General features: G+C 45.3%; 1 protein-coding gene across 3 annotated transcripts in view; it reads right to left on the bottom strand.

The window, feature by feature from the left end:
* Positions 1 to 23,984, bottom strand: part of TEX11 (testis expressed 11) — a 147,867-nt gene that overhangs the window by 102,566 nt on the left and 21,317 nt on the right. For all 3 annotated transcript variants that reach the window (XM_073358618.1, XM_073358619.1, XM_073358617.1), the window contains 6 exons: positions 17,133 to 17,213; positions 16,915 to 17,034; positions 15,069 to 15,149; positions 11,416 to 11,501; positions 6,217 to 6,274; positions 5,280 to 5,375 (listed from right to left, as the gene is read on the bottom strand). In XM_073358618.1, coding sequence (XP_073214719.1) covers positions 5,280 to 5,375; positions 6,217 to 6,274; positions 11,416 to 11,501; positions 15,069 to 15,149; positions 16,915 to 17,034; positions 17,133 to 17,213 — 522 coding nt within the window. The remainder of the gene's footprint in view (positions 1 to 5,279; positions 5,376 to 6,216; positions 6,275 to 11,415; positions 11,502 to 15,068; positions 15,150 to 16,914; positions 17,035 to 17,132; positions 17,214 to 23,984) is intronic.

The raw sequence follows: 23,984 nt of genomic DNA on the forward strand, positions 1-23,984 counted from the left end.
CTGCAGTCTGTCCACACTGACAGCTGCAAGTGCACTGGTGTGGCCACATTTGCAGCACTTGCAGCGGCACTGGGAGCAGTGCATTATGGGCAGCTATCCCACAGAGCACCTCTTCCCATTCTGGCACTGTAGCTTGTGGGAACGGGGGGCGCAGGGCATCCTGGGTCCTGTCCCAATGTGCAGGGCCATTAATCGCGTCCTGCTCAGAAGAACTGTCACTCTGGGTAACGTGCATGACACTGTGGCTGGCTTTGCACAAACGGGTTTCCCTAACTGCAGAGGGGCGATAGATGGCACACATATTCCAATTCCGGCACCAGCCCACCTAGCCTCTGAGTACATTAATCGGAAGGGGTATTTCTCTATGGTTCTCCAGGCGCTTGTGGATCACTGTGGGCATTTCACTGACATTAACACAGGCTGGCCCGGAAAGGTGCATGACTCACACATCTTTCGGAACACTGGCCTGTTCAGGAAGCTGCAAGCCGGGATGTTTTTCCCAGACCAGAAGATCATCGTAGGGGAAGTCGAAATGCTGATTGTGATTCTTGGAGACCCCGCTTACCCTTTAATGCCATGGCTCATGAAACCCTACACAGGGAACCTTGACAGCAGCCAGCAGCAGTTCAACAACAGGCTGAGCTGGTGCAGAATGACTGTGGAGTGTGCTTTTGGCCGTTTAAAGGGCCGCTGGCACTCTCTGTATGGGAAGCTGGACCTGGCCGATGACAACATCCCCACAGTTATAGCCACGTGCTTTACTCTCCATAACATTTGTGAAGGGAAGGGTGAAAGATTCACTCAGGCATGGAACTCAGAGGTTCAACACCTGGAGGCTGAATTTGAACAGCAAGAGAGCAGGGTTATTAGAGGGGCCCAGTGCAGGCCTGCAAGGATTAGGGATGCCATGAGGGAGCAACCTGAGGCTGAAAGCCACCGGTAATGTTCGGTGCCTTGCACAGGAGTGAAGTGCAGTGGTTCCAATGATAATAGAAATCTGTGTTTGCTACACTGACTTGCAGTGCCTTTTGCTTTCCTGGGCTAAGGTATCATTTACTTTATGCAATAATAAAGAATGTTTTCAAAGCCAAAAAATCCATTTATTGAAAAGAAAACTCATTTATTGAAAAGAAACACAACGGCTTGGGAAAAAGAAAGGGCAAGGAGGTGGGGTGGTGAACAGTACAATCACACATTTGCGTATGTCCTGTTATCATACTCAGCCTTCCTGTCTGGAGTGCTGTGCAATGAGTGCTGCACTTCAGGGTGGCTATACTGCATGGTGATGGGGGTTGAGTGCAGTGGGTAAGGTTTGTAGTTTGCAGGGTTGGGTGGTGAAGCTACAGGTGTTGGAAGCAGCTGGTGGCAATAAGAAACCAGATGTTGGGGAAAGCAGGTTGGTGGTGACATGGGGGCACAAGGGAAAGAGTTTTGGGACAAGGGCTACAGCAGGGGGGCAGGCGCGGATCTGCTCTGTCTGCAGTGCTATGAGCACCTGCATCGAGTCCGCTTTGCGCTCCATGATGCTTATCAGCCGATCCGTGCTTTGCTGCCAGAGCTCCGCGCTTTTGTGCCAGCGCTCCTCATTCTGCTGGCGGATCCTCCTTTCACTCTTCCTCCACTCCTGCGCTTTTAGATTCTCGTTAAGGGGCTGCTGCATTACTTCATGCAGTATGTCCTCTTTGCTTCTATGTGGCCTCTTCCTAATTTTTTGGAGTCTTTCGGACGGTGATAACTCGGACGGCTGAGATCTCAAGGTTGCATCTATAAAGGCAAAATGTAACATTTAACAGAGGCAGCATTGTTCACACCAGACAGAGCAATGATTCCCCCCTACTTAAGGGCAAGCACAGTCTACACAATAGCATAATTTGCCTGTCCCAAAGCGAGCGCATATAACCCACGGGAGCCCCAAAATAGTGAGTAAGCACAAGCGTGACTGACTGTTTCACGGCTGTACTGTCCTCTGGGTTTCTGTGCCTTGGGGAGAGCCAAAAGCTGCAGGGAGCCCCTATACTGAACACTGTCCCCACATTTTCCACAGGAGTTCGTCCTGGAAGATATCTCACTGCTGAGGGTGACCTAGGAAGCAAGGGAGGGTCTTCTACTGCAATGCAGCTTCCGCCCTGACCCATATGCAGCTTGTCTGTGTGCAGAAATGGTCCCCCCGCCTCTCACGGCACAGTGGCACGGACATGTTAGCCTGACTGGGACAAGAACCACAGTGGCTCTCCCGAGAAACCTGCACAAGCACATTGCCCAAGTTGTGGATGAGACCTTTGAAGAGATCACTGAGGCTGATTACCATGATGTGAGAGAGCACATCAATGCCCTATTAAGCATCTAGGCATGCATGCAGCCCTAACCCTCCTTGCCCCAAGAGCCCGCACCAAATGACTTCCTTCCCAAAATAAAAGCCACTTACCGGGCACATCCTCTGGTGTTTGTTCTTCCCCAAGCACCAGCCGCACAACTGGCTACCTTCCTCTTGGCTTGAGAACAGCTCCTGGCTGTATGCATCTAGGGATTCCAGGGTGTCTTCCTCCTCCTCAGCACCCTCGCTCCTGCTTTCCTCCTCCTCCTCCTGCCTTATTGAACTGGGCTCTGAAGTGTCCATCGTAGTACTCAGAGTGGAGGTGGGGTCACCCCCAAGTACCGCGTCCAGCTCTTTGTAGGACACTTCTGGAGGCCGATCAGAGCGCATTAACAGACCGGGGCGTCCACACTGGCGCTCCAGCGGGGGCGCATCAAACGTTATTCCACTCGCCGAGGTGCAGTACCAGGAGCACTCTAGCCGCGGAGTCAGAGCGCTCCACGTGCCTTGCCAGTGTGGACACGTCGTGAGTTAGAGTGCACGGGGCTGCTTTAATGCGCTCTAACTTGCAAGTGTAGCCATGCCCTTAGACTTGTGAGACCTGGTTTCAGGTCCTTGCTCCTCTACAGACTTGCTAGGTTACTTGGGACAAGCCATTTTGCCTCTCTTTGTGCCCTAGTTCCCCATCTGTAAAATGAGGATAAATAGTACTTGTCTACCACACAGATTGTAAGGCCTTCAGATACTACGGTGATGGGGGGATATCCTAAGATACATTCTCCATTGCCTCTAAGCCACACTATATCACTTGACTGAAAGCCTCGACAGCATTTGCTGCAGGTAAAGTTGGATTTTAGCTTTTACTTAAAATCATTAAAATCTTAATCAAAATTTTGAATTTACAATTCATTTTTAAGCCAAAGAAATGGAAATGTAAAGATGTCCAGCCAAAGATTAATTCTACTGAAACGTCATTTGCACAGGCTAACCCAAAGGGAAGGAGGAATGAAATTAATTTGGCATGTTCATATGGGAAAGAGAATTCTACAGGAGCACTATTTTATCATGGTCACACACTGTGACCCAAGGGCAATAGTCTTCCAGTCTGTCATTTGAAAAACCAGGTGTTCTACATCTCAGCTGGACACCACTGAACTCTATTCTGTATGTGCAGATTTTATGCGTCCATGCCAAAAAAATGGTCTGACCATTATTATCAACAGGCATCTACTACTGATGGAAATACATAGCAGAAAGACAGATGCATGATCTGCACATTCAGCAGGGCTTCTTCTTAATGAAAGCTACCAGCACTACACCAGTTTGTGAACATGGCAAATGAATCAGAAAAAACACAAAATGTATAGAGCGAGCCAAAGTTATCTCTGATGGCGCTCCATTGACTTCAGATTTAAAAGTAGCCATACTTGAACAAAAAAGCTTCAGAAACAGATTTCAAAGAGAAACTGCAAAATTAAAATTCATTTACAAATTTAACACCTTTAATTTGGTCTTGAATAGGGACTGGGAGTGGCTGGCTCACTACAAAAGCAGCTTTGCCTCTCCTGGAATTGACACCTCCTCATCAATGATTGGGAGTGGACTACATCCACTCTGATAGAATTGGCCCTGTCAGCACTGGTTCTCCACTTGTGAGGTAACTCCCTTCTCTTCATGTGTCAGTATAATAATGCCTGCATCTGTAATTTTCACTCCATGCATCTGAAGAAGTGGATTTTTAACCCACGAAAGTTTATGCCCAAATAAATCTGTTAGTCTTTAAGGTGCCACCGGACTCCTTGTTGTTTTTGTGGATACAGTGCTAACACGGCTACCACCGATACTTGACACCATGGGTGAATTTATCCCACAGTGTTGTGAGTATAAGCCAAATGTATTGGAAATGACTTTGGTGATGGTTTAGACCTGAGGTAGACAAAAATCAATGTTTTTGTTTAAATATTTAAAAAAATCAATTTATTTTAATAAAAAATATTAAATTAAATACAAGTGTGTTTTTAAAAATAAACCTATTTAAAAGTAAATTTTAAATTATGACAACCTATGTTAAGACCAAAACTTACTAACATCTATTAAGATAATTTAAATTTAAATAAAAAACACTATTAAGCAGGATATATTTGCTATCAGTTTTGAAGAAAGGCGAACGACTGAACTGATGGAAGTCACTGGTAAGCACCTAGAGCCAGAGTTTGCGAAACCGTTTTTTGACAGCAGTATCTTTTCCTGCGGGTTCAGAGAGACTATTTTCTTCACTTGAGTTTATTTAACCAGTTAACTTTGAATGATCTAGTCATTAAATTGAAGAAACCAGTGGGAGCTGAAAAAGCAGGAAAGCTTGTTTTCCTCTTATAATCTAAGAATAAACACTGGGTGTGAGAGGATGAGATCTATTAATTCTAAAATCTTGAAGAACATGGTGACTAGAAACAATCCGTTCACTTCACTAACTACAGTTTAATAAAACAGTTTCAATCTCAAAATATGTTTTGATAAACTTTTTTTCCTATGTGTCCAGCACATTTAAGGTAATCTGAATGTCCATCCAAACAGAGCCTGACACAAATCATAAGTAAAAATTAATAATAACCTAGTAAATAAGAAATGTTAGAAAATAGTAAATGGTGCAAAACAAAAATGAAAAAATTGAGAATCTGAATAAATGGAAATTAAGCTATATAACTGTTTAAACAAATATATGGTAGCAAAAAGAAGAACCAAAATTTAGTGTAAATGCCATATTTAGTTCCAAATCAATATGTTTTAATGGTTACCAACCAATGATAACCAACCTTTCTTTAGGAAAATAACTAAAAACACAAATGCAAAACAAGATTAAAATCAATTATTTAAATCAAGGTTTCCTGCTTGCCAATTTAAATCATTATTAAAATTTGTGTATTAAATCAATCCAGCCTGCTTAGACATCACAATAAGTTACAACCTCGTTAGCCAGGCTTATAGCCCTGAGAGCCTTGTCTTGATACTGTTCGCAATCCCACTCCAAATAGACAGTGGCTAATAACCGCAGCACTTTAGCCTAGAAAGAAAAGACAAAGTGAATAATTAAACTCAAATGAAATAACCAAAAACAACACTTAAATATTGCACAAAAGAGTGGAAATAAAGGAGATGGAAATATAAGCTGTGGATAATATTCACTGAAGCACACTGGGCCAGGGACTGTCTTCTCTGTTACTAGAGGTACAGTGCCAAGCACAATGTGTTGCTCCTTGATTGGGACTGCTAGGCACTAGCATCATATAACAATTGTATTCTTATCCCTTCTGAAGATTTGTCTTGACATGGTAAACTGGTTAAGTTTAGGTCAGGCTTTTAGTAAACGTGCTAGCTAAGCCTGACCTAAACTTGACCTTTTCCCTTCTGTAGATGCAGGATAATCTTTAGCTTAATTTAGCTGGTCAAGTTCAAAGTTCATTTAAACTAGGGAAAAGATCAAGTAACACCACATTCACTAAACCTAACCTAAATTGACCACTTTCCCCAGTCAAGACAGAGCCTATGGGTTATAACGTAATTCTTCTCCAAATACACTAGCTGGAGCAAAGTATTAATGCACAAGCTTTACGTCTTTATGAAAATCTAGGTTCAAATATGACTAAGGACACACATAGCAATGACTCGGTCTCAGACTCAGCCTAGTACCTAGTGGAGAATTATTTACACTACACTACCATTCTGTGGGACTAAAATAGCAGGAAGTGCTAAAGATCAGGATGGATAACCACTGGCAGAGCTATGAGGGGAAGTCCAAGACTGGCAAAGAGAGGCACTGGGGGTTGCAGAGCAGGACTGGCACTAATGACATCCTGCTATTAGACTGTGTGTAATTCAGAAGTTTCTGTATGTTTATTTCTTACCTGCATTTCTTCCCCAGGAGAATACTTCTTATCCATTTTCCCAATATCATAGCTCTGGCTACAGTTTAAAAGAAAAGATAAGAATTGTATGGGCTAAGAGATGTAAGAAGAACTCAGTCAGCTTTCTGGACTACGCAGTGAACTCATACTTACCTTTTCCATTTCATTGATTATTAGGGCCACATAGAGCACAGAGGAAAATATTAGCTAAAATAAATGGTCACAAGATAAAAGATCCTCTGATTGATATAAAAGCATCAGAAAATAATATCCTTTAATAATATCCATGAGACTGCAGACAGGGCACATCACAGGAATAAAAATCAATAGAGATAGGACCAAGATATGTCAACTGTGCAAGCTGTGTCAGAAGCAGGCTCTAACACCTGCTAACACTTTTGAATGTCATATGGTAAAGAAAGTGATACTCTTCGGATTTAGCACTTTGGCTCAAGGTGTCCTTACAAAGGACGCTGTAAGAGTAACTGAATTCATTCTTGAACTTCACAGCCTGATATGATTATCATAGGACAAGACAACAACAACAAGACAGAGCACACAATCATACATAATCTTCACCATTATCTAAGAACAGACAGGATTTAATTTGCCTTCTAAATCCCCAAATCTGAATTAAACTAAGTTCTTTCTGCTGTTTTCAAGTAAGTTAATTAAGCTTCATAACCCCACTTTGAGGTAGATACGTAGTGCTGCCCCTTTTTGAACTGAGTGGCTAGTCAAATTTCTGGGCCCTGGAGATGTTCCAGTTGGAAGTAGAAATTGATGGAGTCCGATATTTTATTTGATGCAATCTTGTTTATTTACAAGGAATGTACAAAGTCCTGCTTCTCCAAACACAGGAGAAACCAAGAACAAAAGAATCAATTTCTTAGCTTGTACCCCAAAGTCTTTTTAGCCAACAGTCTGAAAAGCTCTCACTGACTTTTCTCAGGTCATGCTGTGCTCACAGACTGCTGCTTGGCTTTCTTGCTTTTTGTCTCTGCCTCTCTCTCTGTGTTGTGTGTTCTCAGTTTGTGTGTGCTCTGCCTTCCCTCTCATACACACACATTGTTCAGCAAAACCACTCTGCCCACTCAATCTAAACTCCTGGATGGGTTCACAACCCCATTTTGTCTTAGGTGAGGTGCTTCTGTTTAACACATTCTGATACTCATGTTAACTACAGGGTGCATTCTCACCCTAAGCTCAAAGAGGAGTGTGACCCAAGCAGTCACCAATACCTCTCAGAATAACAGAAATGTCATTCCCACTATACAGATGAGGAAATTTAGGCCTGGTCTACACTAAAAAGTTAAGTCAACCCAGCTACATCACTCACGGGTGTGAAAAATCCACACCCCAGAGCAGTTAAGTTAAACTGACTTAACACCCAGTGTAGACAGCGCTAGGCGAATGGAAGAATTCTTCTGTCAACTTAGCTACCACCTGTTGGGGAGTTGGATTGCCTATGAAGATGGGAGAACCCCTCCCAACAGCACAGGTAGTGTCTATACTGAAGAGCTTACAGCGGTGCAGTTGCACCACTGCCGCGGTGCCACTGTAGTGTTTCAAGTGTAGACAAGCCCTAAACCACATAGAAGGTAAGTGACCTGCTTTCAAGGTCATGTCAAATCAGTAGCAGATCCAGAAACAGAACCTAGGAGTCTTGATTCCCAGTCCTTGTTCTAAACACTAAATCACAGTATAAAAGGCCTCTGAGGTGAATGCCTGTGGGTAATTCCATAAAACTGAAGCTAGGTAACAAATGGGACATGAGTGCAAAAACTTTAGGGATGCAAAAACAAATTACATCTGTGGGCAGTGATGGATTAGCCAATGGGCCCCAGCCAACTGGGGGGGCCTCAGAATAGGGTGCCCTGCCCCCAGCGGACACGCACCGGGGCAGGGCCGAGTCTCCGAGCCCTGACCCCTCTCCCCAGCAGGAGCACCGGGCAGGGCAGGGCAAGCCCCCACACCCCGACCCTGCTCTGCTCCCTGGCAGCAGCACCGAGCAGACAGGGGAAGCCCCCACGCCTAACCCCACTCTGCTCCCTGGCAGCAGTGCTGGGAGGTGGGGTGGGGCGGGGGAAACCCCAGCGCCCCGGCCCCACTCCCCGTTTGAAGCCCCAAGTGGCACAGGAAGCCCCAGCGGCAAGACCCCGGATGGCAGCTGCCGCCCTGGGACTGGAGGAGGTCTGGCTCCCTGCTGCGGCCTCAGGGCTGGGAGAGCTCTCACTCCCCGCTGCGGCCCCAGCGCCCTCCACGGGGGACAGAGCTTCTCTGGTCTTGGGGCCACAGGGGTGGGGGGGAGAAAGGAGCAAAGGGGGGCTGCAGTGAGCGGGTGGAATAGGGAAGGACTGTGGGTGGAATGGGGGAAAGGGACAGAATGGTGTGGGACCCTGGGCAGGGCCACAGGCAGAAAGTGTGCAGAGGAGGGCCCCCACATGCTCTGGCCCAAGGCCCCACAAAACCTTAATCTGCCTCTGTCTACAGGAATTTATTCCCAGATCTGATACTTTCTCAGTATGAGATAACATTAATCCCACTAGATGGTGCTATAACATTCTATCCAGGCAAATGTTTGTGCTTTGCAATGGTTAGTTCTGTACTCCAAAGATTTTCTCACTGGTGTTTGTGAGCACTTAGTATTCCATCTTCTAAGTAAAGAGAACAAAATAAAGAGATGTTCTCCAAAATATCAGTTTTAATGAACCCTAAACACTACTTCAAGACTTCCTTGACTCAATATCTATGATCATTAATTGTTTGAGATTAAAGGAGGCATTGTCAAATTGATTTCTTCTGAATAATTTTTTTTAAAATCTATTCTAATTTTCTGAGTCTGGCACAAGATAATTTTTCCTGATAGCCTAAATGTTCCTTTCTTAATTTTATTGCACTGCTTTCTTGGTCCCCACCTTACCACCCCTTACAATTCCTTTCCCACATTGGAATTTACACCCTATATGTAGATACTTAGCATGCTGTCATTTAGCCCAAATAGGCAGACAATTCATTTTATCTTTCCTCATAATCCAATTTCTCCAGCTTCTTAATCATTTGTGTTGCTGTTTTGTGGAGTCTCTCCAAGATGTCAACATTGGAAACCTAATAAATCTGTCAAGGTCACATGTAACAGTGAATGAGTAGTAAAGGCACCCAGCCAGTTGTGGAATTGCCTGAGCCCTTGTAGCCCAATGAATGTGGCTGAGAACACTAAAGTAGGGAGAACTAATACATGAAACAAACTTTCATCAACAGTATAATTATGGCTTTTGGTATGTAACTCTTTTATGAGCAATTCAAAGACTACTTTTAGCAAACGCATGTAATGCTGACATGAATTATTTTTCTGCATTTTTCTACACTTTCCACATCTCTTAAGGTGCAACCATCACTATGGCATTATGAAAGGGGAAATAGCTGGGAACAATCCCCCTAGAGCACAGCCTCCTTGGGAGAATAAGTGGTATGGATAGAATTAAGGAGAGCCATGAATATTTCTACATGCAAAGAAGGGACCTCATGTCAGAACATGAAAATCCATGTGAAAGGGATTCCTGATGTTGAGATAACACTGAGGTTGACATGAAAGGATGTGCCTGTAAACAGAGAAATGCCACTGAGCTGAGTGTAGGCCTAGCTTTGCTCAGCCAAGTAGAGCTTTAGATTTGTAAGCAGAGTCTGAATGAGCTCTCTCCTGACATCTGTGATGAGCTGTGGAAGAGGACTTCAGGAGCTGATCTCGTTTGCATGGGCACACCTACTCTGCCTAGTGCTCAGTATGATGTGATTGCTTGCCCAAATGATCACTTTTGGCTGGTGTTGGATCCCCAGTCTCCTTGTTATTGGGGCAGGAGTAATAAAGGGTTGTTACCCTTGTTGTGTGAATCGAGGGCAGCAGAACTGTACCTGGCATACCCTGCTGGAGGGACTCACCTTCAACGAAACAGCACTTGGTAGGCAGGGAACATGGGTTCCAAAACCCAGTGAGTTGAGAAGGGGTGGGGACAGGTACTTGCACCTGGTGGTGTGGGCCCTGCTTAAGGCTCCTAGACACCATTTGACCCTTCCTCTCTCAACTGTGTAATAAAAACACCAATTTAGACTCAACCGACAGTCTTGTTATATGCTGCAGAGCTGAAATCATGATACCTAGGTCTAAGAATTAGACCTGCTTTGGGACAGTGTCTCTGATGTAAGAGACTGCCCAGTGTGCACCAGCAGTGGGGCTCCCCCACTAACAACTGAAATCACTGAGAGCTGTGTTAAGTGGTGGACCCTGAGACATCTTGGTGAGTGTCCAGCAGGGTGGCTGGCAGAGAGGTACAGTGAGCAGCCAGCAAGGCGGCTGGTGGAGAGGAGCGGCCAGCAGGGTGGCTGGTGGAGAGGCGTGGCAAGTGGCCAGTGGGGTGGCTGGCAGGGAGAGGTGTGGCGACTGAGTGCCCGAGCAGCGGCGCATGTAATGTGCCTCCTTACCACCCCCTCCACCCCTCCAGTGTGGGAGGTGATCTCTGCAGATGCACCGCTGAACTCTGGGGCTGCACTGACCAAGAACAGCAACTGTGAGTGGGGTGCAGAGAAGGGTCAGGCATGTTAAACAGACTTTTGGGTTGCTCCACTTAAGAACCCGAGGGGAAAAGGACACTGCCCAACTTACTTGCGGGGTGGGTCTTTCGCTCATAGTTTATGTTTATGAACCTTGTTTGCAGTGTTTTCCCAAATTAATGCTAAGTTACTTCCCTCCTTTTACTAAAAAGTTTTGTTTTGTTTTTTGCTAACTCAGACTCTGTGTTTGTGAGAAGGGAAATACGGCCTCTTAGTGGTGCCCATGGGGTGGTGTGTAATTGTCGCAGGTCACTGGGTGGGGACTCAAGACGGTTTTGTGTTGTATTATTGAAAAGGAACCGTTAGATACTGAACCCGGCCCTTGTTCCTGCCAACTCTGACTGGCAAAAGGGTTACAGATTGATTCATTTAATACTAGAGCTATATGAAAATTTTCAAACAACTTTTTCCCCATCAGGAAACTGCTTTTTCCAAAAAAAAATGTTCCACAAAGAATTTTTTTTTAAACAAAATTTTGCATTTTTTCAATGAAATCCAAAAACTAAAAATTGCTTTTTCCTATTCCTTCAACCGCATTTGCTATTTTCTCAGAAAAAAATACTTTGCATTTTGTTTTCCTTTTTACATTACCTGAGCCAGAAGGAGCTCTGTTCATACCCCTTCTGTTCATAGGTTTCCACTCCAAAGTTATAGCAGAGGATTGATAGATAACAGGTCTGCAATTAAAAAAAAGTGCTTCTCCTGTTAGGTTCTTGTAATGACTTTCTGAAATCTAAGGCAGTTGAGTCTCAGGCACACTTAAAATACTTTTTATATCAAAGCTACACCCACCACTATCAGAGCTGATTTTATAGGAGGAAAAGGAATCTGACTAAAATTGTTGTATTGTTGTTCTATGGGAAACTAAAGCAGCATTAATAAATAAATCCCTCAAGGTCACACATAACAGTAGAACTGATTGAGTACATGTTGCAGCCCACTTCCATCAATAAATACAACAAGAGTACTTGAACAGGGACAACTAAAAAACACAAGAAATTAGAATAGGAAACACCAGAGAGCTAAACACTTGGGAGAGAATAAAAACCCATCACAAAAGCAGGAACTATTGCACTGTACAGTTTGGGCGAAAAGGTTCTTCCAATGTTTGATATTTCAGAATACTGCTGCTTCATCAGCTCCTCTGTGAGTAAGTGTTAGGAACCTGAGTTACCTCAGTTAAGCCTCGGACTAGAGCCCTGCGCAGATACAAAAACGTGGATCCACACCCAATCTGAATCTGCCAGGATCAACCCACAATCCAATCCACTAGCCGTCTTCTACCTGTATCCACAGCCGCACCCACATCCATAGCAACAAGCCATCTCACAGGGCTAGCAACAGGGGGAGGAGGGAAAGAGGGAGTGGAGGAGCGGGGTCTGACAGGGAAGAGGCAGCACGAGGATGGGGACTGGGGGTAAGGGGCAAGGTGGGGGCGGGTCTCGAGGAGAAGAGGCACTGCAGAAGGGGTTGCTGGGAGGAAGGAGCGTTGCATCGCATGCTGTTCCCAGGGGGCTCGCAAGCGATGGCACATGGCAGATCAGTGCGTGTTGCATCGCAGTGCGTTGGAGGGATGGGGCGCCAGGGCCCCGCCCACTCCAATCCCCAGGGCCGGGGACAGGCCCTGCTGCCGAGGAGCCGGTGGGCCGGGCCTGGGACTGGGAGCGTGGCCAATGTTGCCGCGCCAGGCCATGATGGGGACGCTGGCACTGCCTGAGGGGCCCAAGCTGCTGGACAGGAAGTAGCACGACGAGCGGGTGCTGGACAGCCCCAACTCTGATCTGCTGCCCAGCCACTGGCTGCCAGTCCTGAGCATGCTGCGCCCCCCAGGCTGCCCGAGCTGGACACCGCGAGCCAGGCGCCACCAATGACTAGAACCCTGCCCAGTTGTATCTGCAGCCGATCCACTATCCGCAAAAACGGTCTGTGGATATGAAGCGGATATCTGCAGATTTGCAGGGCTCTACCTGGGGCTAGCCAGTTTGGCAGCAGAATCACCTGACTGGCCAGCCCAGCCCACCCAACTGGCTTCAAGATCGCTACAGGTCTGCATTTAAGCTCAGCAGCAGCAACAAGTTGCTGGCGGCTCAACACTTACGCCTGCAGCTGTGATCCTATATGCCTTCTTCCCAGCCTTGCTCCACCCCTGCTCAGTTCCCAGCTCTGGCCCTGACCCCTGGTTCCTAGCTCCATCTCTGATCCTCAGCAATGCCCCTGGCCTCTGACACTGATTCCAACCACTAGGTCTGACCGCCACTGCTCCAATCACTAGGCATAACTGCCCACACCCTGGTCCGTGAAAGTTTGAGCAGCCCAAAAAGACAAGATGTAATTTAGCTGCACAATGGACCACACTAAAGTTGATGCCTCTTTGGCAGAGTTAGCGAGCACCCTGAAGAATCTATTAAAGCCAGGTCCATGCCCTTCAGGCACAAGCCACGTCATCAGTGACTCAGGCTCCCTGAGTACCCAAGATCCCAACTGTCTGACAAGCTTGATAGGGACTGTGGAAAATACTGTGGGTTCTTAAACCAGCGCCAGTTCCTGTTCCTGCTGTGCCAACAGTCATTTCCTGCCTACCAAACCATAGTGGGACTCGTCATTAGTCTGCAGACTGGGGAAGCATTGACCTGGGATTCTCCACTGCTTGAGAAATCTAGTCCCCTCTTGAGTCAGTTCAAGGAATTTGTCCAAGCCACTTCAATGACCTTCAACAACCCAAATGGTAACATACAGCAGAAGCCATGCACCAGGTATTGAAGCAAGGATGCCAGCTGGTTGCTCACTACGCTGCAGATTTTCAGCACCTGGTAACAGACACAAACTGGAACAAGGCAGCTCAGTGCTGTCCCTTCCAGCTGGGATAGACTCAAGGAGGAGTGGCACAGACAGAATCCCCAACTGGGCTGGATGCATTTATCTAGCTAGGCATCAAGACTGCCAATAGCTTATTGTAATGCTGCTAAGAAAAGAGGATGGCTTCTTGACCCACACCTGTCTTAACAGAACCAACTAGCCAGCAGTCAGCACGCACTTTACAGCGTGAACTTCTGCAAGCAGATGTGGTCTACAAGCATTAAGCTGATTGGGGTCACCAGGCTGCACCTAACTTTAGCATTGGTCATCTGATCCGGTTATCAACCAGCAAGGTCTGGTTATCAACTCAGAATCTCAAATCAACCTGAGCATCAGCTAAGCTGGATCACCAATACCTAAGCCCATCCAAGATTCTCAAGCAGATCAATCCAGTGACATTCAAGATTCAATTATCAGAGTCGGTGAAGACCCATCCTCTGACCGAACTCCCTCTTAAAACATTACCTAGAGACCTTCCCAGGAAAGGTTGAGAGCCGCTGTCCTAAGCCATCAAGTTTAACATTACTTAATGGAGGAGTTTCATGTAACATTTAAAATGAAATGAAAAGGAGCAATACAAATACCCCAGTGAGTCACTTTAATGACTCATCCAATGATTGCAGCTTTGTCCATGCAACTAGAATGAAAGCAAAACTCCTCAAATCAGTTACACTCAGATACTCTTAAGGATATGCAGAGATTTTCACAGAAACCAGTTAAATCCCATTCAACCACAACATGCACAGTACCACATTTCACTTTCAAAAGTCATATTTCAGCCTTCATCCATCCCTTTAGATTTTAGAGACTAATCAACTTATTTGAGCATAAGCTTTCGTGAGCTACAGCTCACTTCATCGGACACATCCGATGAAGTGAGCTGTAGCTCACGAAAGCTTATGCTCAAATAAATTGGTTAGTCTCTAAGGTGCCACAAGTCCTCCTTTTCTTTTTGCGAATACAGACTAACATGGCTGTTACTCTGAACCCTTTAGATTTTATTACTTACACTGTAGAGTAGTGGTGGGCAACCTGTGACCCGCAGGCTGCATGCGGCCCGTCAGGGTAATCTGGTGGCGGGCCGCGAGATAGTTTGTTTACATTGACCGTCCGCAGGGACAGCCACCCGCAGTTCCCAGTGGCCTCAGTTCACCATTCCCGGCCAACGGGAACTGCAGGAAGCAGCAAGAGCAGGTGAACTTTGAAGAAACAAATGTCCTTAGTACAAAAGAACAAGCAAAGGAAAGACACAGAATAGATGTACAGAGAATTGTCTTAATAAGTATTTTTCAGAATTTTCTGAGACATCAGTAGCTCCTTGAAAAGCTGCTTTCTTTCTTGTTAATATTAAACTTTTGGAAGGACACAAAAGAACTGATTTCACTGACCTGTTTTGGCAGCCTTGTCAACATATCTTTGCAGCGTTGCAAACATGTCACTGCTTTCTGAAAATACCCTTGAACAACTGCCTAAGAAAGCAACAGAACATGCCAATAAATTGTTAGAATAAAAACAATTTGTCTTTAAATACCCTCTCGGCTCACAATACAGTGCAACTCACTATACTGTAAGTGGAGAGATAACAAAAACAGCAAGACACACTGTGAAATTCTGAGGTTATAGTGCGTGAACATGTAGAATCATGTGATCATTTCCTTCCAATGCTAAAATTGCCATGAAGATACAAGGCAGAGGATCCTACTGCATGTAGTCAATGCCCCTCAGTGGGGCGATGAAGAGAAGGATGCTGGCTTATGATTTTTGGGCCTCTTCCATGAATACAGTCCCTGAGAGGGTCACACACAAAAAAACTCCAATAAAATGCAGTTGGTGAGTCACCATAGTAAAAAGTTTGGGAACACAGTTCAGCAAATCTGATCTCCAGACACATTGGCCCCTCCACTGGCTCCCTGTGCAACTTTGGGATTGAGGCCTTCTCCTATTTGTACCCCAATTTCTGTACCACTTTTTAGTTTTGCCAACCCCAACTATTCAAAAATCATGGGTGGCTTACAAATCATGAGTTTTTTTATCTTTTTTATTTCTTTTTGGTGCTTTAGAAGGGTACACTTGCGTCATTTTCAAACTTTTCTTCTTAAGGACTACAAATTTACTTTTATTAAAATTATTTTTAAGAAAACTGAGATTCTCGCCTATTCACATGATTTGCAGAGGTTGGAGCTTTAAGAAAAATCACCAAATATCGTGAGACTCATCTTAAAATCATGAGTTGGCAACGATGACCTCCCTACTTATATATAAAAAACACTGTACATAAAAAATAGTTTATATATGCGTGTGTGCATAGTTAGCATAGCTAAAGATTACCATCTAGTGGCACATGCAATAAAGTTGTTATTATGCACTGCAAGTAGCTTCCTGTGTGCAGCTTTTTAACACCTCTTAGATCTTGGCTATTTGTGATCTAGATGCAATGTTGCACTTAAGTATTATTTGATTACTTTAGTGACAGAATATTGGTACAGAGATGTGTGGTTTTGAATTTACGTATCTCACTAAATATATGTTGCACTGCTGTGGATGTGGAGACCCTGGCTCAACCCCAATATCAGATATCTTGCTTCTTCAGCCAGTGAAGCACAGACCTTTGTAGGAGGTGACTCAGGCCTCGAAAAGATAGCTGTCCATTTTATAAACACTCCTGCGAGCTAAATCACAAAAGGTATGTCTACACAGCAAAAAAAAAACAAAACCATGGCTGGCCTATACCAGCCGACTCAGGCTAGTGGTGCTTGCGCTGCGGGGGCTGTTTTATTGCTGTGTAGACTTCTGGGCTCGAGCTGGAGCCTGAGTTCTAGGACACTCCCATCTCGCAGGGTCGTAGAACCCAGGCTGTAGTTCAAGCCAGGCATCTACACAGCAATGAAACAGCCCCACAGCCCCCGCCAAGTCAGCCGGCACAGGCCAACTGCAGGTGTCTAGTTGCTGTGTAGACATACTCCAAGTCTTCATGAAATGAACTAAACAACTTTGCAGGATTATGATAAATTAGTGGAGTTACATGTCGAAAAAATAGGTATATTAAGAATGCTTAAATTACTGCAACACTGAGGGGTCAAATCTGAGACCTTACAGCAGATCTAGGAAACTTATCTTTCCAGTTTAATGACAGGAACTCACACTTCTAACAACTGAGTCAAAGTTCCAGTATGATCATTCATACATTCCATATGCCCCAGTGACCTACAAAGGGAAACCGGCCAGGACACGTACTGATTCAGCCTGATAAGACAGTACTTTGAACAGGTCCTTCTCTACATCAGCTTTGTGCACCTGAATATCTGCCTCACCACTGCTCCTCTTCATTAATTGGGCATATAGTTTTTCTAGACTCTGGAAAAGAAAACATAAGCACCCAGAAAGCTGTTACTCAATTGTAGCACTTGCTAGTAAGAGTGTCTGCAGGAGACTGTACCTAGCCAGAAACTTACATTTATGGCAATCACAAGAAATCCATCACCAAGGGCGGCTTTTCCAACATCCACCCACCCTTTTCCAGTCTTCATGGTCATCTGAAGCAGAAAAGGAACATGTTTTGTGAAAATTCAACCCAAATCATTTCTCACTTGTTCTTTATCCTCGGCATCGTCAACCTCTGAAGAACAAAGGAAGCAGAATTGCACTGGGGGAAAGATCCTGACTGAAAGACTTTCAGCCAGTAAGACTGTTGGAACATGTGGTGAGATTCACCTTTGCTTTGTATTCACTTAGCTTGTTAAATTAGGTGTTAGTTGCATTTTACCTTTTATTTCCTTGTAACCAATTCTGACTTATATCCCTCATTACTTGAAGTCACTTAAAATCTATCTTTCTATAGTTAATTTTTGTTGTCGTTATTTTATCTAAACCAGTATAAGATTGAAATGTTTGGGAAACTCCATTTGGGATAACAAGACCTGTGCATATCATTTTCTATTAATAAATGACAGACCTGATATGAGCTCCTATCATCCAGGAGGGTGCTGGGCAATACAAGACACACGTTTCTGGAGGAAATCTGGAACTGAAAGTTTGCTGGTGTTGCCTTGTAGTGTAATTCTATAGTACTCATGGAATATAGCAGGGAGTGATTTACATGCTGGAGGCTGCGTGAGAGCAGACTTGGACTGGTTATTTTCACAGCGAAGCAGGGTAAAAGGCTGCAGAATTGAGGGGACACAGCTATCCATCAGTCCAGATCATACCCTGGGTAATGTCTCAAAAGGGTCCCCTGTTCTTTGCAAACATCTCTCATCTCAGAGCTGACAAACTCACTATGCCAAACATGTCTTAAGAGATATTTATCCATAAATAGTAACATATAAGGTATCTACAGAACGCTCGTAACTTGTCAAGATTCATAATTATTGTGAGATGCATATATGGGTAATATTTAAGGAATAATGTATTTATTTTGAAAGTTTGCTTTATGGACCTGGAGTACAAACACCAGGAGATAATGTGTCTTGGTGATAGCCCATTCGAGCAAAGAGAAGTTGTCACCACTCCCTGTTTGGCCAGTGATGCAATTTAAGGTTCAATTGTTTAGCCTTGTGCAGTACTAAGACTGTGAATGGGAAACCATCAGAGGTAACAAACAACAACTGAAACCACTTAAAGAGTTAAAAAAAAATAAAACTTTAACCAAGACTGTGGGTTGCTCAATCTATAAATAGAAACAAAAGGCTGTTTTCAGTATAACATATGGGAGGGAGAGGACTCTGTATCCATTCGCTGAGAAAAACCCCTTATAGAGCAGGGCTGCTTTCATGAACATTTGGATCCTCGTTCTTGAGAAACCAGCCAGCTCTGCCACAGACTGAATTTTGGAGGGAAATCTACTTTTCTACCACACTCTCGTTCCTAGTTAAATTCTTATACTGTCTTAAATAAATCTTATTTTGTTTTATTGTAAGTGCTCACAAGTGCTGTGCGGTTACAGAAGCAGTGATTAAAGATAAAACTGGCAAACTGAAGTACCTACTTCTTGGAGGCAAGGATCTGGAATTTTTGGGAGTAGCAATGTCAGAGGGACTGGGGTGTACTCACTGTTAACCTGCAAGGTGAAGTTAGGGCTAGCATAGCCCAGAGCAGTGGTAGCCAACCTGAGCCTGAGAAGGAGCCAGAATTTACCAATGTACATTACCAAAGAGCCGCAGTAATATGTCAGCAGCCCCACCCACATCAGCTCCCCACCCCGCTCCCAGCACCTCCCGCCCACCAGCAGCCCTGCCAATCAGTGCCTCCCCCTCCCTCCCTCCCTCCCTGCACCTCCCGATCAGCTGTTTCGTGGCGTGCAGGAGGCTCTGGGGGGGGAGGGGAAGGAGCCAAGGCATGGCAGGCTCAGGGGAGGGGGTGGGAAGGGGTGGAGTTGGGGCAGGGCCTGTGGCAGAGCCAGGGGTTGAGCAGTGAGCACCCCCGAGCCCATTGGAAAGTTGGCGCCTGTAGCTCCAGCCCAGGAGTCAGTGCCTAGACAAGAAGCCACATTTTAACTTCTGAAGAGCCACATGTGGCTCCGGAGGATAGTACTTAAGTGACTGAAAGCCTAGCAGTGTCAGGGAGCTGACACACCCAGCTAACACAAGAAAGACTCACTGTTGCTGGAGGCAGGGGGTAACAAGGTGACCCACAGTCCTGGGTATCCCAAGAACCATCACAGGTATACAGATACCTCAGCAGGGGTGCCAACTGGGGGGCAGGGGAGAGCAGGAGGAGAGCCCCCCATCCCGAGTTTCCTACAGGAGGTGTGTGAGCTCCCAGGTGGAGCTCTTAACTACAGCACAACATTAGTGTGAAATGTACGTTCTGCAGAGGAGAGATGTCCCTGGGGCAGGGAGTCAGTATTTTCTTTACAAACAGAGGCAGGGTGATTAAGGCAAGAAAGGGCTGGTGATTAAAGATCTGAAAATCTAGCCTGTAAAACAGGAATCCCAGGGTGGGGGTGCGTGTTTTAGAGCCAAAGCAGGGGACTCAGAAAAAATACAGCCAAGCCCTCTGAGCCAAGGTTACATTCAGAAAAGGGGGAGGTTTGGAGGTGTAGGTGAAAAGAAGGGGCAAAAACCCAGGGAAGGGATAGAAGTGGTACAGAGAAGTTCCCACTCTACCTGTGGGTACTTATGCGGCCCCAGCACCATAGTATCTGAGCGCCTCACAAGGTCTAACCTATTTCTCCTCACAGCCCCTCGGTGAGGTAGAGCAGTGCTGTTATCATCATTCTACAGGTGGGGCACTGAGGCACACACAAACTAAAGGCCAGATTTTCAAAAGTATTTAGGCACCTAGTGAGATTTTCAAAAGCACCTAGAAAGTTACGTGCTTTGTAAACTCCACTAGATACCTAGCAGCATCTTTGGGTGCCTAAAAACCTTTGAAACTCTGTCCCTAAGGCACCGGCCTGAGGTCATACAGAAAGTCCATGGGGAGGAGTAGAACTCAGGTCTTTCAGGACCAGTTCCCTATCCAGTAGACCAGCTGCTCTCTCTGCTGCATGCTGCAAAAAGAGAGGAACCTGATAGATGGGAGCAAAACCAAGGTGGCCAGTTCTCTGAGACTCCAGCAAACGGTCCCAGGAGATTGGGATGGAGGTCATGGTTGACAGCATGAAAATCAGCACAAAGGTCAGAAAGGATGGAGAATGAGAATCAGATGAGAGGAAACTGCTTAACTCCAAAGGGGTGGCAGGTTCTGCCCCATGCTGGGTTGTAGAGCAATGGCTGCTATGCAATTTTACATTTTAACTGAAAACCATTTTGTTTTGTCATTTTTTGATCTAGGTTTGAGAAACGGAAAGAATCAGAAAGTGTCATAAGTATCAGATGTGTTTATGCCTCAAATTTTTAGGGTTTCAGCTATATCCAGGCCAATTCCAGAACAAAGAACAGAAATTACACCCACAGAGTCCATAAAGTCAATGACTATTGTCATGATTTGTATTATTCACTGGGCACCATCTGTGTGCCCAGCACTGTTCAGAATATGCCAGAAAATATAGTCCCTGAGAGCCAGTGTGTATAAAATGTGTAGCCCTGGATAAGATGGCTCAGATATTTAAGTATGAAGTGTATAGTTATTAAGAATTAGTAGGGGAAGCAAAAGTGGATGGGAATCTGGGAGGCAGTGACCATGAGTTGGTTGAGTTCAGGACCCTGACACAGGGAAGAAAGGTAAGCAGCAGGATATGGACCCTGGACTTCAGGAAAGCAGATTTCGACTCCCTCAGGGAACGGATGGGTAGGATCCCCTGGGGGACTAACATGAAGGGGAAAAGAGTCCAGGAGAGCTGGCTGTATTTCAAGGAATCCCTGTTGAGGTTACAGGGACAAACCACCCCGATGTGTCGAAAGAATAGTAAATATGGCAGGCGACCAGCTTGGCTTAACGGTGAAATCCTAGCAGATCTTAAACATAAAAAAGAAGCTTACAAGAAGTGGAAGGTTGGACATATGACCAGGGAAGAGTATAAAAATATTGCTCGGGCATGTAGGAATGAAATCAGGAGGGACAAATCGCACCTGGAGCTGCAGCTAGCGAGAGATGTTAAGAGTAACAAGAAGGGTTTCTTCAGGCATATTGGCAACAAGAAGAAAGCCAAGGAAAGTGTGCGCCCCTTAATGAATGAGGGAGGCAACCTAGTGACAGAGGATATGGAAAAAGCTAATGTACTCAATGCTTTTTTTGCCTCTGTCTTCACTAACTAGGTCAGCTCCCAGACTACTGCACTGGGCAGCACAACATGGGGAACAGATGGCCAGCCCTCTGTGGAGAAAGAGGTGGTTAGGGACTATTTAGAAAAGCTGGACGTGCACAAGTCCATGGGGCCGGATGAGTTCATCTGAGAGTGCTAAAGGAACTGGCGGCTGTGATTGCAGAGCCATTGGCCATTATCTTTGAAAACTCGTGGTGAACGGGGGAAGTCCCGGATGACTGGAAAAAGGCTAATCTAGTGGCAATCTTTAAAAAAGGGAAGAAGGAGGATCCTGGGAACTACAGGCCAGTCAGCCTCACTTCAGTCCCCGGAAAAATCATGGAGCAGGTCCTCAAAGATTCAATCCTGAAGCACTTAGAGGAGAGGAAAGTGATCAGGAACAGTCAGCATGGATTCACCAAGGGAAGGTCATGCCTGACTAATCTAATCGCCTTCTATGATGAGATTACTGGTTCTGTGGATGAAGGGAAAGCAGTGGATGTATTGTTTCTTGACTTTAGCAAAGCTTTTGACACGGTCTCCCACAGTATTCTTGTCAGCAAGTTAAAGAAGTATGGGCTGGATGAATGCACTATAAGGTGGGTAGAAAGTTGGCTAGATTGTCGGGCTCAACAGGTAGTGATCAATGGATCCATGTCTAGTTGGCAGCCGGTGTCAAGTGGAGTGCCCCAGGGGTCAGTCCTGGGGCCGGTTTTGTTCAATATCTTCATAAATGATCTGGAGGATGGTGTGGATTGCACTCTCAGAAAACTTGCGGATGATACTAAACTGGAAGGAGTGGTAGATACGCTGGAGGGCAGGGATAAGATACAGAGGGACCTAGACAAATTGGAGAATTGGGCCAAAAGAAATCTGATGAGGTTCAATAAGGATAAGTGCAGGGTCCTGCACTTAGGACGGAAGAACCCAATGCACAGCTACAGACTAGGGACCGAATGGCTAGGCAGCAGTTCTGCGGAAAAGGACCTAGGGGTGACAGTGGACGAGAAGCTGGATATGAGTCAGCAGTGTGCCCTTGTTGCCAAGAAGGCCAATGGCATTTTGGGATGTATAAGTAGGGGCATAGCGAGCAGATCGAGGGACGTGATCGTCCCCCTCTATTCGACATTGGTGAGGCCTCATCTGGAGTACTGTGTCCAGTTTTGGGCCCCACACTACAAGAAGGATGTGGATAAATTGGAGAGAGTCCAGCGAAGGGCAACAAAAATGATTAGGGGACTGGAACACATGACTTATGAGGAGAGGCTGAGGGAACTGGGATTGTTTAGTCTGCAGAAGAGAAGAATGAGGGGGGATTTGATAGCTGCTTTCAACTACCTGAAAGGGGGTTCCAGAGAGGATGGTTCTAGACTATTCTCAGTGGTGGAAGAGGACAGGACAAGGAGTAATGGTCTCAAGTTGCAGTGGGGGAGGTTTAGGTTGGATATTAGGAAAAACTTTTTCACTAGGAGGGTGGTGAAACACTGGAATGCGTTGCCTAGGGAGGTGGTGGAATCTCCTTCCTTAGAAGTTTTTAAGGCCAGACTTGACAAAGCCCTGGCTGGGATTATTTAATTGGGGATTGGTCCTGCTTTTGAGCAGGGGGTTGGACTAGATGACCTCCTGAGGTCCCTTCTAACCCTGATATTCTATGATTCTATTCTATGATTCTAAGCACATTTTAATATCTATGAGTGGAGGCAACAGAAGTTTTACTGGATTACGGACTAGAAGATTTGACCCTCCAACTTTCATTCAAGAGGAAGAGCTGCTCAGAGCACCTGTGCCTGTTTATTTCCCTTTCCTGCCTGCAGTGGCCCTGATATACCTCAGAAGTCTCAATTTTTGTCTCAACTTTAAAATATAGAATTTTCTTAGTGTTTGGATTTAGTCTCCTGTGAGAACTGCAACTCAGTCGCTGTCGTGTTGTGTTTCAGAGCCTTCTGGAAAGTAACGAGCCTTTAAACAGAAGGGAAAGCAGTGTTACCAAGGCTCATGCTTTTGTCATGAGTCTCATGATAATTGTTTTCCTTAAAGCTCCGGCTCCTGGAGTCAAGGAGATATGTGATGATTTCAGCCTTCGTTCTGTGGAAGTATAACATTGTATAAGGGGACATGCTGGATACATTGTATATGAGAGCGCATGCCAAAATATGTTACAAAGTATCTGAGGGAGCACACGTAGGGACAGTTAGCTTTTGAATGGAGAAGCAATTAAGATAGAGCCAGCAAGTCTAAGAAGCAGGCATCAGAATGGAAGGTGTGAAGGGCAATTAGTTAAGTTAACTGGAAGCTGTTAAAGGAGATTGTTAAGGGTGGCAGGTAATTGAAGATACGTGACTGGTCTCAGAGATCTCGAAGGGTGGTGACTAAAATCTTTTTCTTCTTTTGTCTGTAACTTCTCTGTAACTTGTTCTCCAAAAAACTGTATAAATTAAAAGACACAAGCCCCACTCGGGGGGCTCACTTCTAAATGTATTAGCAGAGCAGCTGTGCTAATAAAACAGAGTGGTCTGATAAATTGTGAGTCTGAGTCAAACTTTGACAATTTTTTTAAAAAAATGAAGTTTCTAGCCCTTGTGGCTGTGGAGAAAGCTTCAAAATGTAACCCCAGTGCACC

Source organism: Lepidochelys kempii, chromosome 9, assembly GCF_965140265.1.
Source record: "Lepidochelys kempii isolate rLepKem1 chromosome 9, rLepKem1.hap2, whole genome shotgun sequence".
Taxonomy (NCBI): Eukaryota; Metazoa; Chordata; order Testudines; family Cheloniidae; genus Lepidochelys; species Lepidochelys kempii.